This window comes from Mus musculus, chromosome 17 (assembly GCF_000001635.26).
Source record: "Mus musculus strain C57BL/6J chromosome 17, GRCm38.p6 C57BL/6J".
Lineage (NCBI taxonomy): Eukaryota > Metazoa > Chordata > Mammalia > Rodentia > Muridae > Mus > Mus musculus.
In genome coordinates this window covers 17,849,651-17,867,272 of record NC_000083.6, presented here as the reverse complement: position 1 = coordinate 17,867,272, position 17,622 = coordinate 17,849,651, and the positions used below count along the sequence as shown (strand labels likewise).

General features: G+C 44.0%; 1 protein-coding gene and 1 long non-coding RNA gene across 5 annotated transcripts in view; one reads left to right on the top strand and one right to left on the bottom strand.

Annotated features, from left to right (window-relative positions):
* Positions 1 to 981: 981 nt before the first annotated feature.
* Gm36907 lies at positions 982 to 17,032 on the bottom strand. Of its 3 annotated transcripts, none has more exons than XR_876648.3 (2): positions 16,958 to 17,032; positions 982 to 4,907 (listed from the first exon to the last, which is right to left on the bottom strand). It is a non-coding gene; the product is annotated as a predicted gene, 36907 (long non-coding RNA). The 3 variants fall into 3 exon arrangements; XR_876646.1 differs by lacking the exon at positions 16,958 to 17,032 and adding an exon at positions 14,213 to 14,391 and having other exon boundaries at positions 982 to 5,942; XR_876647.1 differs by lacking the exon at positions 16,958 to 17,032 and adding an exon at positions 14,213 to 14,391.
* Positions 11,684 to 17,622, top strand: part of Has1 (hyaluronan synthase 1) — a 21,899-nt gene continuing 15,960 nt past the window's right edge. Inside the window, exons 1-2 of one of the 2 annotated variants that reach the window (XM_011246309.3) lie at positions 11,684 to 11,748; positions 16,625 to 17,332. In XM_011246309.3, the coding sequence (XP_011244611.1) occupies positions 11,722 to 11,748; positions 16,625 to 17,332 (735 nt within the window). In that variant the 5' untranslated portion in view covers positions 11,684 to 11,721. Of the gene's footprint in view, positions 11,749 to 12,084; positions 12,136 to 16,624; positions 17,333 to 17,622 lie in introns of those variants that run through there. The other variant, NM_008215.2, reaches the window with a different exon arrangement.

The following is a 17,622-nucleotide window of genomic DNA, read 5'->3' as shown; positions in this document are numbered from 1 at the left end:
CAGTCTTCGTTACCATGGAAGCTGTAACAAATGAATATGCTTGGCGCACAAATTCGTCACAGCTCAGCCTGTCTTCTAGTCACTTTCTCAGCTTTACTGGCAATTATGACCAACCCTACAGACAGGATGAGCTCATCTAAGAGTCCTTAACTTTATTCTGTCTACAAATTGGACCACTGTCCTCAAATTCTGGGCACCGAAACTTACAGCTAGCTTGGGGAGCCCATCGGCTGGCTTATTAAATATGGATCTCATTGTGCAATCTCTGATGTAATCGTTGTTCCAAGAGACACGGGAGGGAAACTAAGGCTAAGGGACTGAAGGAGCTGAAGGAATTTGCAGCCCCATAGGAGGAACAATATGAACTAACCAGTACCCCCAGAGCTTCCAGGGACTAAACTACCAATCAAAGAGTACACATGGAGCGAGTGACACACGGCTCCAGCCGCATATGTAGTGGAGAAGAGGCCATAGGTCCTGTGAAGGCTCGATGCCCCAATGTAGGGGAATGCCAGGACAGGGAAGTGGGAGTGGGTGGTTTGGTGAGCAGGGGAAGTGGGGTTGAGATATGGGGTTTTCAGAGGGGAAACCAGGAAATGGGATAACATTTGAAGTATAAAATAAAGAAAATATCTAATAATAAAAAAAGAATGTCACTTATGCAAATTCAGTATTGGAGGAGGTATTCTAGTTTTATCCTCATCACCCAAATAGTCCCCATTTCTGTTCTCATGTCATTTATTCCATTACCCTATTTCTTTTCTCTCCCTTTCCTGAGCAACCTTTTCCTAGCTCCAAGAACTGGACTTCTGAATCTCACTGAATATAATAGAGTCTTGGTTTCTTTTTATGCAAAACGGGCATTAAATGTTTACCTCACAGGGTTTTCTGGAGGACACTAAACGAGAAATCTCACCAGGGCCAGTGTCATGTATAAATTGATAGATTGGATTGTGCTATCTTATGTCAGGACACATTTTCCCTAGTCATGTGATCTCCAAATTTTATAGCACATAAAATGTTCTAAAGTTCCAAGATCACAGCCCCTTTGTTAGGGACTCAAGAAAGCTGGAATGGTGGTCACAGCCAGGAAGAAAGAGAGAGGAATGAAGACTACTTCACTTGCTGTCCAGGCTCTGCAGGACCACCTGAACCTTGAGAAATCCTGGCTATGTTGAAGCAGTCTGTAAGGTTGAAGCACTTGGGGCTAGCCACTTTGGAGCCATCTAGGATGTAGATATTCAGGCTTGTTAGAAATCCCATCAGAAGCACCTAGGACTTACAAGCTTGGAGCAACTTGCAGTCTGTAGTTGATTGAAAATCCGCTGAAATAGATATAGATTAGGGACAGAAGGTTAAGTTGACATTTGAGTATCAGAAAAAAATCAACAATTAGCAAGGGGAAAAGGAGAGTCAAGCACATTTGTTCCCAGAATACACAAGGACACATAATGAAAATAAAAAGTGAATATTTAACAAGATTTTGAATTGTATAGGCCCTTCCCTATGGCAAATGGAAGTGGGGGTTGTGAGCCATTTAGAGAAAGAGAAAATGACTTTTATGGGACATGAATAGTCCAACAGTAGACAGTGCTGAGGAAGAATATTTATATGATCTTCCTGTGAGGCTTGTCCCTCAATCTCTTCTATGATGACAGTTTAAATTTTGGGGGTGGTGGCATGGAGTTGATGAAATAACCAAGTGAGGTTGTGGGCAACTCTGTTCCTTTCTTGTAGACCCTGACAGACAAGGAAAGCTGGAATAAAAAGCCTTTGCCTACCCTTGCTGCTGTTCAGACACTGTTGATATGGAAAGTGATACTTTTGTGTGACATGTTAAGGCCTCAGCACTAGCCAAAAAAACCATGGCAACACGATTTCCTTTTCTCTCTCACACTGGGATGTCATCACAGTGGCTTTGACCACTTCCCTATAGGTAACTAAAGCATTTGACACAAAGGCCTCTGACCTAGTATCTTCCATTTGTCCCATTCCATGCAGCCCTTAATGAGTCCATTTTCTACGTTGCAGACTTTTTGGCTAGTCCCCCCAAAACATTCCTAGCTTCCCACTGAGCAATCTCCTCTGGTAGTCCTGGGAAGTGCAATCTCCTTACCCCACACTCTAGGAATGAGAATGATCAGTCCAGGAACTTAGGCTGCCCACATACATCAACATAGTGACTGGAGCTCATGGTCTAAAGTAGATAAAAATGAGAGTCAAGACTGACCCAAGACAACCAGTCTTGGAATCGACAGTGACTTGGAACACAAGCTTCTTCCAGTTTCTACCAGGCTGACCTTTCAGAGCTGACATCCTCAAAGAAGACAGTCTTGTCTCTGCTCCCAACCCATCATATCCATCAGCTACCCAGTGACTGCTGGTTCAGCAGTCATGCTATAGTTTAAATCTAAAATGTCTTCCCTTGTCTCCTAGCTGGTGCTGCTGTTTTGGAAAGTTGCCAACCTGTTTTCATCTTTTAGGAGATTAGGAATTGTGATGGTATTGATTGCCAACTTCACGGGATATGTTTTACTTAGGAGATAAACTTCCAAGCACTCCTGTAAGAGATTATTTAGATTAGCAGTTATCTTGGTTAGGTCAGTTGAGGTAGGAAGTTAGGTCATCTTGCACGGCACCATTCTGTGGGCTGTGGTCCCAGATGAGAAATTGAACTGAACATCAGAATTCATCTCCCTTTGCCTCCTAACTATAAGTGCAATACGACTGACACCTCAAGCTCCTGCTACCATAACATCCCATCTATGACAGACTGTACTTTGGAACTATGATCAAGATAAAATTTCTTCCTCCATTAAATTGTGTTTTCCCAGAATATTCCATCAACCTAAAATAGCTAACATAGGCCTAGTGGGTGTGGATAGGTTACTAGAGCAAACAGTTGGAGATGTTATACAGGCCCTGCTCCATTTTAGATGTCCTTCCCTCTTTTCCAAACACTTTACCCCTGAGCTGTTATGAACTGAACTGCTCTGACATGTTTTCCCCTCTGTGATGGACTGAAGCCTTTGAAGACCTTGAGCAAAAGTAAGTCTTCCCTTGAGTTATTTCTGTCTGACATTGTGGTCAGAGCAAGGTAAAAGCAATTTCCACAAATGGATGTCGCCACTTCATGTCCTCTGTTCTGGGAAGGTTCTTCCTTAAGGGTTATGCTGTGAAATATGACTTGAAATAATCTCATTTTATAGGTAAAGAAAGAGGTGTTTGGGGGAATGAGCCTTTCAAGCAGCATGCAAGCAATTATGATATAATCAGGGTTTGTGTCTAAAACCCATAGTATGAAACCTAAGGAACACACTGGCAACAGGTCTAATTTCATTTCTGCTGATGTGATAAACATGATGACCAAAAGCTACTTTGAGGGAGAAAGTGTATTTGACTTAAAAATCCAGGTCATAGGCAAACCCTGTGGGAATTCATGGCAAGAACTTGAAGGCAAGAGTCCTAGCAATTCCACACAGCATTACCTACAACTGAAAAACTCACTTAACAACTAAAGAAGTATGGCAAAAACTATGGAGGATTCTACTTGCTGGCAGGTTCACACTCAGCTAGCTTTCATATGTAGACCACAATCATATGCCTAGGGAATGGTGCCTCCTACAGTGGGATCACTGGGCCAACATGGTGAAAAGAGAGAAATAACTATTGCAAATTGTCTTCTGACTTCCAACTGTGTGTTGTGGCATGTGCATACAAATCCTTAACATACAAAAATTTTAAAACAAACAGTAAAAATAATTTTTTTAAAAATGTGCCAGGGTTTCCATACTTTCTAGTATAAAGACCTTCCTCCTTTAGGCCTGAAGTATAAACCCTAGTTTTTCTCCCACAAACATGGAGTTTCAAGCTCTAGTCCTATTCCCTTGGATTCAAAGCTTCAGAACACAGTCCTCTTGTCTCAGACCCAGGGGTCCATATCCCTACCCTTCCCCCTCAGATCCAGGAGTCTAGAACCCATGCTCTACCCTCAGACCCAAGAATCTAGATTCCATCTATGCCCTCTCAGACTCAAGTATCCAGGCTCCAGCCTCCTCCCTCATATTTAGATCCAGACCCAGCCCTCCCTCTTTCAGATTCAAATATCCAGGTCCCAGCCTTCTTCCTCAGATCATGAATCCAGGTCCTATCCCCTCTTCTCTCACCACAGGTCCCAGCCTCCTAACATAAAAAGAGACCTAATTCAGAACACATATTTGGTCACCTGGCTCAACTAGCCCACATCCTTGCTGCATCTTTCTGGCTAGGGTATTACATTTCTTGGGCCTCAGTTCTTTGCTTGTTTAAGCAGGGACAGAAAACTATGAAAACGTTTACTGACTTCTTTATTACCTCTTGTTTTTTCTTTATTCCTCCAGTGAGAAGGATGGAGGTGATAGAACCCCCCGGAGAGTATAAGCACTGGGGTGTCTGTGTGGGATTGCTACCTTCTAGAGACATGAAGCAAACTACTTCCATTGGGTGGTTTCCCAATAGAAAAGGAATCTTAAAGGTCTAGGTATTTCCTGGAATTTGCTGTGTGTGGGAGGAATAGCTCAGGGAAGACCCATTGGCAGCATTAGGATCCAAGCCCTCCCAGTTCCTGGAAGTCAGGAGCAGAGGAGAAGAATGCTTGTGTGTCTGGGATCTGTGCCCATCCTAGGGACTCCTTGCCTCAAGTCCCACCTCTCCCAGCCCCGACATTCACTCCCACTGTTGGGAGTTCCTTACCATATCTTGCCCAACTGAGTGGGTGTCAGCCACAGAGCTGTAGGGTGTGGGCCTTCCAGCTGCTGGGCCCTCTTCCTCCTCTCATCTCCTCCTTTCACCCAGTTTCCTTCTTTCCTTTTGCTGTGTGCTGTGATCTCTCTTCCCCCATTCTTTTCTCTTCTTTTTCTTCTGCCTCCCTGGGAAATTCCAGGGTGTGAGATAGCAGAGGGAAACAGTGGAGAGTTTCGGGGTGGGGAGAAGAAAGAGAGAGACAGACAGACAGAGACAGAGAAAGAGAGAGAGAGGTATGAAAATAAAGATAGAGATAGAGCAATAGTCGAATACTCAGAAAATAAAGTCAAGAAAAGCAAACAGGGTGACCCATGACCCAGACATACATCTTTTATTTCCTTAATCTAGAACTGCCAAAGATTGCAGTTACTGGAGTGTAAACTGGGCTACAGGGTGAGTTAAACCCTGTCAGGGTTGCAAAGTTGTCACATAGGAAGGGGTATGTAAACAGAAAAACAAAAACTAAAAAAATTCAAAATAAAAACAAAAACAAAAAACAAAGAAGAATGAGAAAGAGGATAAAAGGAAGAACCAAAGGAAAGAACAGAGGGGAGAGGGAGGGAGGGAGGAAGGGTAGAGATATGTATATAATAGATAAGGACACCTGCCTATGGAGAACTTACATTCTAACAAGAGAGGCCCTTATTATACCAATGAAAAAGATGCTGAGCAACTGAGTCTTTAGATTATAGAGAAAGCTGATCAGTGCTGTGGGGGAAAGGAAAAATAGGGAATCTGGCAGTAAGAACTACAGGACAGAAGCAGTCCCCATATCTAATAGGGAATCCAGGAAAGCCATCTTCCCTCCTGTATCAGACACACAGACTTTACTGTGACCCAATACTTAAGAAAAGCAACTTGAGGAAGGAGAGGTTAATTTTGGTCATGGCTCACGGTATATGGTCCATAATGGTTAGGAAAGTATGTCAGACTCGGTAACTCAACTCATTATGGCAGGAGCTCTTTAGATAGCTTATTCACATTTGGTGGATCAGAATAGAGTGGGAGGATAAAAGAGACCTGATTTATAACACTCAAAGCCCTTCATCTACCAGTGGCCAGGGTCTGACAGCTAAACAGGGAGCCCAAAAATTTTAATTCTGAGTAGAAGTTCAATATGAGATGCCCTAGCTTCTTTCTGTGATATTAAAAAAAAAATGCTGATAAAGAGACAGGCAGAGAGAGACAGGGAGAGGCAGAGAGAGACACCGAGAGAGAGAGAGAGAGAGAGAGAGAGAGAGAGAGAGAGAGAGAGAGAGAGAGAGATTTGGCTTACAATTTCAAGTCACAATCCTATTTTTAATGGAATTCAGTGCAGGAACTCACGTAGGAGCTTAAAGAAGAAACCATGAAAGACTGTCACTAGACTGGATCACTTGTAGGCTCATGGTTAGTTAGAAGTATTCTCAGCCCATGTCCACCTTCCTTTGGATACCACCTACAGTGGTGTGGGCTCTCCTACATCAATCATTTGTCAAGATGTTCTCTGTCAACCATGGCCTCAAGCCAATCTGATCTAGAGGCTCTCCTCTCAAGTAACTCTAGACTGTATATAGTTGACACTGTAAGCTAACTATGACAAGAGGTAACTGGGGAAAAGTATACAAAGTAGGTACCCAGTTGGTAGGCATGTCTTCCTGTGGTTAGAACTTCCTTGCAATTAAACATTCTTAAAGCAGTTAGGTTGTTCTCCTCATATTAGAAACTAAGACAAGGGGAGGAGAAAGAAGGGGGATGAGATGGGGGCATTGTGGAGGGGTAACCTGGAGGGAAGAGGGTTACCATTTGAAATGTAAATGAATAAAATGATTAAATAAATAAATAAATAGAAACTAAGACACCTGGGAATTCTCTAATACCTGTGCAGGAAAAAAGGGTTTACACACTCAAATTACATACACACACAGAAACACACACATATACACACACACATATGTATATATGTGCATATATATATATATATATATATATATATATATATATATCACTCGAATTGTGATATTTATTGTCCTTTTGTGGACTTTTCTAGAGGATCATGGGAAGAAATACCAAATCTTTTGACTGAATCCTTTTCTTCAAGAAGACCAGAACTAAGAAACCATACGCACATACACAGAGAGAGAGACACACACACATACACACATAGAGTTCCTCAAACTTTAAAACAGTGCCACCAGCTGGTTACCAAGTGTTCAAACACATGATCTGTGAATGATACCTCCACCTATCCTATGTCTCTAGTTCTGCATTTCTTCAAAGTATTTACTTTCTAAGTCAGAACACTCAGTAGAGTAACCACATGACTGGATTCACGCAATTAATAGAACACATACTCTAAGTTACTTTTTAGTGGCCACTTACCCTCCTTAGTTCTTCATGAAAGAAGTTCAAAAATAAAAACTGGGGCTACAGTTGTTAGTAGCTAGAGTGCTGGCTAGCCATACACAAAGCTCTGAATTCCTTTTCAGCACTCCACAAGGCAGTCACAATACCTATCATAAGCCAGCAACACTAGTACTTGAGACGTTTAGGCACCAGAACCTCAAGTTCAAGGTCATCTTCAGCTATATTGAGAGTTAGAGCTCAATCTGAGCCTCAAAATGTTAGGTTTCAACTCAAAACAGATTGCTGGGGTGCCTACTTAAGATATTAATGCAAACTTGGTCACCAGATTCTCCCTGCATATCTCCCTTACCTGACACCACCACCACCATAAACTTCTCTAGCCCTCAAGCTGGGCTGCCTTTCTCCCAGCTTCCCTTCCCAAATAACTGAACTATTTTTGTTACCTGGTCTTTTCCTCAACTCTCTTTTGGTCCTCCTAGCTGCTGTACCTTGTTCCTCTGCTCCCCCTCTCCTTACCTCTCCTCACATAGCTCAGAGTCATGCCCCTCTCTGGACTCTTCCAGATGTCTTTGCTCCGATAATGTCTCCATTTTGTCCACAATAAATGTATAAATGATGATGGTAGATAGATAGATAGATAGATAGATAGATAGATAGATAGATAGATAGATCAATGATAATTAAAAAAAAGAAGAGGCCATGAATTTGAGAGGGACTATGGGAACATTAGAGGAAGGCCAGAATGATGTTTTTATTTTATAGTTAAAAAAATATTTTAATTTATGAGTTGTTGAGCTAAAGAGATGACTCAGTGGTTAAGAACACTAAATGCGCCAGGCACTTGGGAGGCAGAGGCAGGTGGATTTCTGAGTTCAAGGCCAGCCTGGTCTACAAAGTGAGTTCTAGGACAGCCAGGGCTACATAGAGAAACCCTGTCTCGAAAAACCAAAACAAAAAACAAAAAACAAAAACAAAAACAAAAACCCACTAATGCTGTTGCTCGGATTGGATTCCTACACATACAGACAGGAAAACATGTATGCATACAAAATAATAAAATAGAAATAAGCTTTTTAAATTACTAATTGTTTCTTCCTAGGATTTTTTGTTTTGGTGGTGTTTTTGTTTTGTTTTGGACCTGGGTTGATGCTGCTAACTGCAACCTCAATGTTTGGTTTCAGAACCCAGACTAAGGTGCAGATTGTAGATGCCAAAACATATCTGGCCTCCAGGTTCTCCCAGCATCCCTCAGTCCCTGCCTGACATACTGTGCCCCCAACCCTGAACTTTCCAGTCCAGGGGCTATGCTGCCCTACCCCTAGAGGCTCTTCCCTTTATAATCCAGATATTTTACTCTCTCTCTCTCTCTCTCTCTCTCTCTCTCTCTCTCTCTCTCTCTCTCTCTCTCTCTCTCTTTCCTTTTCCTCCTCTTCTTCCTTTTCATTTCTCTGCACTCTCCCTTTCCCTCTTTCTCTTTCCTCCCCATCCCCACAGGGACTTCCCTGGCCTTGGTCTTTGGAGCCAGTGAACTCTCCCACCCAATTCAGCTTTCCAACAAACCTGCCTTTAATATAATTTAATCTGGCTTGAACTGAATCAGATTTACTGGACCTGGAGTCACAAGCAATTGTGAACCACTACGGGAGTGCTGGAAACTAAACCTCAGTCCTCTGGATTCTGTTTTTTGTTCATGTACAAGTGTACAAGTGTCTACAGAGGCCAGACATCATCAGATAACCTTGTGCTGGACTTACAAGTAAACCACATGGCATGACTCCTGGAGCCCCAACTCAGATCCTCTGCAAGGGCATCAAGTAATTTTAATTATTGAGGTATCTGTCTGTCTTCTAAAATCATTTGTAAAGAAATCTTGCCTTTATGGATCTTGTTACTTACTTCACTTCCCAACTCCTTAGTGCTTCCACAGTGCTGTGCTTTATAAAAAGGCAAGGAGAGAAAGAATGTGTTTGGTGGAGGTATGGTCAGGTGTGGGGGAAGGGAGTGCCTCCTCAGGCCCCATGCTGATGCATCCCTTCCCCCTAAGGGACAAGCCACACAAAGGTATAGTATAGAATAGAGTTTATTCAGGCATGGGGAGGGGAGTTGAGATGATAGTAGAGACAGAGAAAGGCAGAGAGAGAGAGAGAGAGAGAGAGAGAGAGAGAGAGTAAGTAAGTATAGGATTAGAGGAGTAGAGGCTGGCCATGAGCGCCTGTATAGGGGAAAGGGGCAAGAGGACAGAGCAAGAGAAAGAAGGCAAGAGAGAGGGAACTGGGCAAGCAGCCCTCTTTTTAGTGAGTCAGGAACACCTGGCTTTTGACAGGTAACTGTGGGTCCGAGCTTAGACAAAATGCTAACACACAGCATCACTCAGTGTGTGTTTTGTAAACTAGCCATAAGTCTTGCCTTGGACACCTTTCTCCTTCATTTTCCACTCCCCTAACTTCACATCAGTCAGGAGCACCTCCTCCAGGAAGCTTTTCCTGCCTTTCAGTTCCATCAGTGCCCAATCCTCTATTTACACAGCTGCCTCCTCTACTAGTTTGGCATCTCCTCAGAGGCAGGGCCCCCTGCTGAGTCATTTCTGTGTGCCTGGCATCACTTAGTCCAGGGTCCCACCCATCATCTGCTGAAGAGATGTCCTTATAATGAATACATGTTTTTCCTCTGCTTCTTCTCCATTTTTAGCAATCACCCTTACCCTTCTCTTGTGGTGAAGTTAAATGATGACGATCCTACTTGGAAGACAAGGAAGACATCGTAGATTGAGGACAGAGAGCAGTTATAAGCCCCATTTGGAGGGGAGGGGGGTCTGTAAAAGAGCTCAACTTCATCTGTCCTTGTCATCTTGTCTTTGCTACATTTAATCCTGGTCATCTGTGCTTGCAAGGAAAACTGGACCCCTGCGCCTGAGGGAGGAGAGTTAGGCCTGTATTCATTTTTTGAGAGAGGAGGGCAGATGTCTAGACTCAGACTCCTGAGTTGAAGTGGGAGGACTGAATACTGGACGATCAGGGCTAAGGGAGAAGGGCTGGGGTCTGAAATTCTTGGTCTGAGGGAGGAGAGCTAGGGACTGTGCCCCTGGGTCAAACAGAGGAGTACTAAGGTCTGGTCACTTGGGTCTGAAGGAGCCTGTGCACTCTGTGCCCTGGCAGAGAAAACTCTCAGGGTTTGAAGTCCTAGTTTGTCTCTCATGTACTCTGGTTTTAGAAACATCTGGTTTTATACAGCTGCTCCACCCAGTCAGGGTGGTGTTGAGGCTAGGCAATCAAATGCCCAGCTCCTGGGTGGAGCCTGGGCTATCCCCTCCTAGCCATGGGAACTCCCCTTATCCCCAGATCTGGGCTTGCTTCCATCAGAGGATCCATCATCCTGACACAGACAGACACTAGGCAACACAGGTTCCCGGCAATAGCATCAGACACAGCCTGTCCTGCCCTGATATTGGGTAGTACCTAGTTTTCAACCATCAAAAACTTTCTCCCTAGTGCCCAAGGTCAAGCAAAGGCCCAACATAGCACTGCAGCTATGCCCTGTATAACAAGATTCTCACACACGCCTGGCTCTGTCCACTAGACTGCTGAGTGGTTGCAAGAGATGAAGCAGCCAGAGGAAAGAAAAACAGAGTCATAAAAGTCAGATGGGGAGAACCGAGTGATAGTCTTATAAAAAGGCAGGCAAGCAGGTGAAAGCTAGAGACACCGAGGGATAGAAGAGTAGATAGATATACAGATTGCAGATTAGTAGAAGACGGGGATAATAGACATGAGATAGGGAGAGGGGAAGAAGGAAGAGTGAAAGAAATGGGAATACAGATAGGTAGAGAAATAAATATAGTCAAGGCATCAAGTACAAAATGAGAAAGTAAGAGAGAGTGAGGCAGACAGAGAGGGAGAGGGAGAGGGAGAGGGAGAGGGAGAGAGAGAGAGAGAGAGAGAGAGAGAGAGAGAGAGAGAGAGAGAGGGAGAGAGAGAGAGAGATTGAGAATAAACTTTATCAGAATCACTCACACAAGAGAATGCAGGAAGAGACAACAGGACACAACCCATCATTGTATACTAAGAGAAACTCTGAAAAACATAGTCTTGAAGCTAAAAAAAAAAATGTATATATATCCTTATAAGAAACCATGTACAAGAGTGATAAGGATCACTAGTCTTCTGGCCTCAAGGAGCTAGGGTACACTCCATGAGAGCTTCTTTTCTTCCCCAGCTCTGTTCTGATCTAGTCTCCATCAGAGCAATGAACTCAGGTCACTCCATGGAGTCACTGCCATCCCCCAGAAGACAGATTCCAATAGCCCATCCCTTAGCCCCAAACAGACTGTAACATGAGCATGTGTGTACATATGTACCCCTACACAGACACAGACACACACACACACACACACACACACACACACACACACACACACACAGAAACATCAGCCCAGCAAAGAGCATACAATTCTGGCTGTAGCTCCAGTCTGCTGTGAAACACATGCCAGCAACACAGGCACACCCACAGACGTGAGTGTGTGTGTACTTTCTCTATCTGCCCATTACTGAAATGTGATCCTGAGGGACATATTTGTAGAGAGTCTGCTATGAGGAGATGAGAGAGAGCGAAGAAGAGGAAAAGGTAAGAAGGTGAGGGGGGGCAGGCCAGGGGGAGAGGGAGATGGGGGTAGTAACAGAAGAAAGATGGAGATAAAAACACTGACAGCTGAGAGAGGCAGCTGAGGGAAGGGCTGAAAGAGGGGGGTTGTGAAAGGCCAATTTGAGGGGCAGAGAAGGGAGGTCCTATCTGAGCCGGGGATGGGGAAAATGTCGGGAATTGAAGAGGGTGGAGCAGTAGGACTGCCTGACCTCAGAGCCCCTGGTCAGACTTGTCCTGACGTCAGCCCTCCTCCACCCCCGCAATGTGTTGGTCTTCAAATGGCCCCCCTCCAGCTAGCTTCAGACACACTCAGATTGCAGAACAAGACGGAGAAGAGAGAATCCAGGAGGACCCACAGCCATGAGACAGGTGTGTGTGTGTGTGTGTGTGTGTGTGTGTGTGTGTGTGTGTGTGTGTGTGTGTGTGTTCGTGTGTGGTATCTGCCGCCATGCGGGGTAATTACTACCATATGTGTGACCATATGTATTGGGGTCTAGTAAGAATGTGCTTGTAAGTGCATGTGGTGAGTCCATGTGTATCTATGTATGACAGTGTTCATGTGTTCAGTGAGCATGTGAAGATGAGTGTGTGAGTGTCCATCTCTGTGTTCACTGCCGTGAGGTTTGCCTTCCATAGATGTCTATGATTCTGTAAATATATGTTTGTGTTCCCTGGGAGTGAAAGAAGATTCTGCCTGTGTGTAACACATGCATTTTGGCTTTTGATTGTTTTATGGGATCAGAATCTACTTAGTTGAAAAACATGCAGTCAGCAATAGTCAACCTCTCTTGCCCTGTAAAATTAGCAGTTTCATATGTTTGGGGTTCATTTTAACTGTTCAGTATTTCTTCTGAAACCTTATGTTTCAGATGACTGTCTTTGTATTTATTGACATATTGCTATATCTCCTTGATACTGTTTCTTCCTGATGCTGAGGCCTTATGTCCTCAGGTCCCCTAAATGACTGTCAAAGGAACGCTGTGTTCAGCCTGAGACGTGGTACTCTTGTGAAGCATGGTGCTTTTAGTTGTGTGGTTTTAATGTTGTGGGTACAGCCGTAGGTGCATGTATCCATATTGCTGGCATCAAAAAACTTCCTTCTAAGATGAGCTAGCCCTAGGAGCCCAGGCAGAGCTGTGTTTGACACAAAAGGGCAGGAACAAAGGAGTCTAAAAGAATAATTGTTATTGGTTATTTAAATTTTCTATCTCTAGTTGGGTACCATGTACCTGAGGTCTTAGATACTTGGCTGAGACAGGGGGATGCTTGAGTCTAGGAGTTTGAGGGTAATCTGGGCAATACAGGGAGACCCTGTATCTTCTTTAAAATCCCATAAAAAAAAAAGTAACTCATCTCTACTGCTCAGAAACGTGAACTAAACTGCAATATATTGTTTTAAATCCTCTTGAAAAGTAAAGAGGGGTCATGAGATGCTCTGGGGGGTAAAGGAGCTTGATGCTTAGCCTGACAATTTGAGTTTGGTCTCCAAGATCCACATGGCAAAAAAGAGAGAACCTGCCAGGCAGTGGTGGCGCATGCCTTTAATCCCATCACTTAGGAGGACGAGGCAGGTGGATTACTGGGTTCGAGGCCAGGCCAGCCTGTTCTAAAGAGTGAGTTACAGGACAGCCAGGAATATACAGAGAAACCCTGTCAAGAGAGAGAGAGAGAGAGAGAGAGAGAGAGAGAGAGAGAGAGAGAGAGAGAGCCATAATTATCTTCCAACCCTTCCCACCACCCATCCCCCACACAAGTATACAGCAAGGCACATGCACTATGGCATGCATATACCCACACAGATACACACAAGATAAACAAATAAATATCTGTAAACTTTCAAGGAAAATGAAAGGAAATTAAGTTTGGCAGTTTCTTTGCTCTAATCCAGTGTGTGAGATGGCTATAAGCTTTTCTACCAAATACCAGGTGATATTATTTGGAGACTGAAGAACACTGCATTCTCTGTCAAAACTGTTCAACCTTGATATTCTACAGTGGCCTCATGCTTGAGTTAAGAAGACTGGAGTTTTGAACTGTGTGTAACGTTCATGCTCCACAAAAATATTTTTGTTCCCCTTTAGCTTTAAAAACAATTTGCAAATGTAAAACATTACTTATTTGTAAGCGGTACTGGAAATTAGTGTACTGACCACTACTGTATACTTTAAAATATGATTATTTGGGGCTGACAAGGTGCTTGCTGCTAAGTCTGATTACCTGAGTTCGTTCCCCTACATGTTATCAGGAGAACTGTCTCCTGAAGGTTGCCCTGACTTTCACTCACACGCTATGGCATGTGCACTTGTGCATACACATAAACACACATACAGACACTTTTGGAACAGGATTGCTTTAGGGAATAGGGATGTAGCTAAGCTGATAGAGTGATTGCTCTGCATGCACAAAGACACAGATTCAGTCCCAGCACCAAATAAATTGAGCTTACCTCTATCATCACTCAGAAGTTAGAAGCAGACACATCAGAAATCCAAGCACATTCTTGGACACACAGTGAAGCCAAGGTAATCTTGGGCTTTATGAAACACTGTCTAGGGGCTGGTGAGATGGGTCAGCGGTTAAGATCACCGACTGCTCTTCCAAAGGTCCTGAGTTCAAATCCCAGCAACCACATGGTGCCTTACAAGCATCCATAACGAAATCTGATGCTCTCTCTTCTGGAGTGTCTGAAGACAACTACAGTGTACTTACATATAATAAATAAATAAACAAACAAATAAATAATTTAAAAAAGAAACACTGTCTAGAAAACACAATGGTTTTTTTGTTGGTTTTTTTTGTTTTGTTTTGTTTTGTTTTCTTTTCTTTTTTGGTTTTTGGGGGTTTTTGTTTGTTTGTTTGTTTGGGGGTTTTTTTTGTTTTGGTTTGTTTTTTTTTGTTTTTCAAGACAGGGTTTCTCTGTGTAGCCCTGGCTGTCCTGGAACTCACTTTGTAGACCAAGCTGGCTTTAAACTCAGAAATCCACCAGCCTCTGCTTCCCAAGTGCTGGGATTAAAGTTGTGCACCACCATGCCCGACCACAATGGTTATTTTAATACTTTGCTACCACAAAATATTAATGAGGCCTCTTGTTTTGTTACCCACCCCAGACTAAGACTGAAAAGTACAATGTATAAAACGTGGTTTAATCTGGGTTTAGGTTTTTGTGAAATTGACAGTTAAGAAGAGAAGGGTCATGTATCATACTTGGTCAAAACATATTTCAAAGCTTTTCAGTAACCAAATGGAGCTAAATGAAAATTTTGTTTTAAATTATGTATTTCCATATGAAGTGCTCGGGATTGAATCCAGGGCTTCATGCATGCTTGGAAAATGTTCTACAGCTGAGCTTTACACCACCATCTTTTTACCTTTTTTTTTAAAACATTTGTGTGTCTGTGTGTGTGTCTGTGTGTGTGTGTGTGTTTGCTTACAAGTTTGGAAGTCAGAGGACAATTTGCAAGAGTCTGTTTTCTCCCTCCTCTATTTGAGGCTGTGGTTCTATGGCTGCTTACCTGTCACAGGGTTCTGTCAACCTTTGTCTTTGCTATCTATACCATGACTGTAAATGCTGTCTCTGAGTGCTCTCCTGAGAGGAGAACTCAGTATAGAAGGACTGATTAATGGTTGGCATCATGGATTCAAGTCCCATAATCTTATATGTAACTCTGGGCATTTGCATTTCTATGACTATGTACCTCATCTGGAAAATGGGAATGATAAAAGTACTTACCTGGGGTTAGAAATGTAGCTCAGTTGGTAGAATACTTGCATAAACTCAGCATAGTGGTACATGCCTGACATCCCAGGACTCCAGAAGTAGCAAAAGGAGGGTCAGAAGTTCAAAGACATCCTTGGCTACATATAGGCCAGGCTGGGCTACAGGAGAACTCATCTCTAAGATAAGCAAGTTTGTACAAAAGGGTTTTAAAAAAGCAGTTCATACACATTTTGTGTTAACTGTTTAGTATGTGGTATTGTGTCTTGGCACAGAGAAACTTCCATTTGTGAAGTTATTCTTAACTTTATTTTGTTTTTTAATTGTAAAAATTACTTTTTTATGGGAGGGTACACCAAGACATTTGTTTTAATCAAAGAACAGCAAGTTGATTTCTCTCCTTCAATTCTGTGGGTTCCAAGGACCAAACTCAGTTGTCAGTTGTGGAGGCAGGCACCTTTATCGCCAGCCCCATATTATGTATGGGCCACTAACAAAAACAGAGTAAAAGTCTGGGGAGTTGCACTGTGTAATCCTTTTATATACTAGAGATGTTAAAACTGTGGGAGAGCAAGGCATTGTAACTTACTTTAGTAGGCAGCCAGTAAAAGCCTGGCTTGGTGACTCTCTCCTTTCTTCCCTGTACTCAGGAGGTTGAGGCTAGAAATTTGGGTGTTTTAGATCAGCTGGGGCGACATGGACCTTTTCTACTAAAAGGGGAGGGGACTAATAAAAGTAGGCATTAAGCCAAGATTATAGCCACAATTGCTTCAAATATGGTGCTCAGAGTATCTTCTTTATAAGAAGTCCTGAGAGATAGGTATCTCCATGGTTAATGGCATATGATGTCCTTGCAGAGGACCTGAGTATGGTTCCCAAGATCAAACGATTTCACAATTACCTGTGACTCAAACTATCCCATACCCTTTCTGGCCTCCACGGTCACCAGACACAGGGTCCGGGGACATGCGTGCAGACAAAACACCCACACACATTAAATAAAAATAAGCAAGTATTTAAAATATAAAATATATCATTAAAAAGTTCTGAGATGTCAGCATCCAGTTTAGGAGAAGGATTACCAGGAGTAAAGTCACCTCCATCAGGGCCCCAGGGCTAATCCTTCTCCTTGGTCACCCACAGGACATGCCAAAGCCCTCAGAGGCAGCGCGTTGCTGCTCTGGCCTGGCCAGGCGAGCACTCACGATCATCTTTGCCCTGCTCATCCTGGGCCTCATGACCTGGGCCTACGCCGCAGGCGTTCCTCTGGCTTCAGATCGCTATGGACTCCTGGCCTTTGGCCTCTATGGGGCATTCCTCAGCGCACACCTAGTGGCACAGAGCCTCTTCGCTTACCTGGAGCACCGAAGGGTGGCAGCGGCTGCGCGGCGCTCCTTGGCGAAGGGGCCCCTGGATGCGGCCACTGCACGCAGCGTGGCACTCACCATCTCAGCCTACCAAGAGGATCCCGCTTACCTGCGCCAGTGCTTGACCTCCGCGCGCGCCTTGCTGTACCCGCACACGAGGTTACGCGTGCTCATGGTGGTGGACGGCAACCGCGCTGAGGATCTGTACATGGTGGACATGTTCCGAGAAGTCTTCGCCGATGAGGACCCCGCCACTTATGTGTGGGATGGCAACTACCATCAGCCCTGGGAACCAGCGGAGGCTACGGGCGCTGTCGGTGAAGGTGCCTACCGGGAGGTGGAGGCGGAGGACCCCGGGCGGTTGGCGGTGGAGGCGCTGGTGAGAACACGCAGGTGCGTGTGCGTGGCTCAGCGTTGGGGCGGCAAACGTGAGGTCATGTACACAGCTTTCAAGGCACTGGGCGACTCCGTGGACTACGTGCAGGTGAGTGATGGGTTTCCCAGGGACACTTGTAAGTATGATATCATACCCCCACTACCACCACCACCACCACCACCACCACTTAAGAAAGAGTAGGGTGCATCCAAGCCCATGCTTGGGAGGTGGAGGCGCAAGGATCAGAAATTCAGTCTGGTTTGAACTTTTATCCGACCTCCAATAGACCATCCATTCTTTAATATAGATAAGAGTCAATTTTGTCTTCTCTTAATTGTGTGTGTGTGTGTGTGTGTGCGCGCGCGCGCGCTCCAATTCCCATTACCACCCCCCAGCAT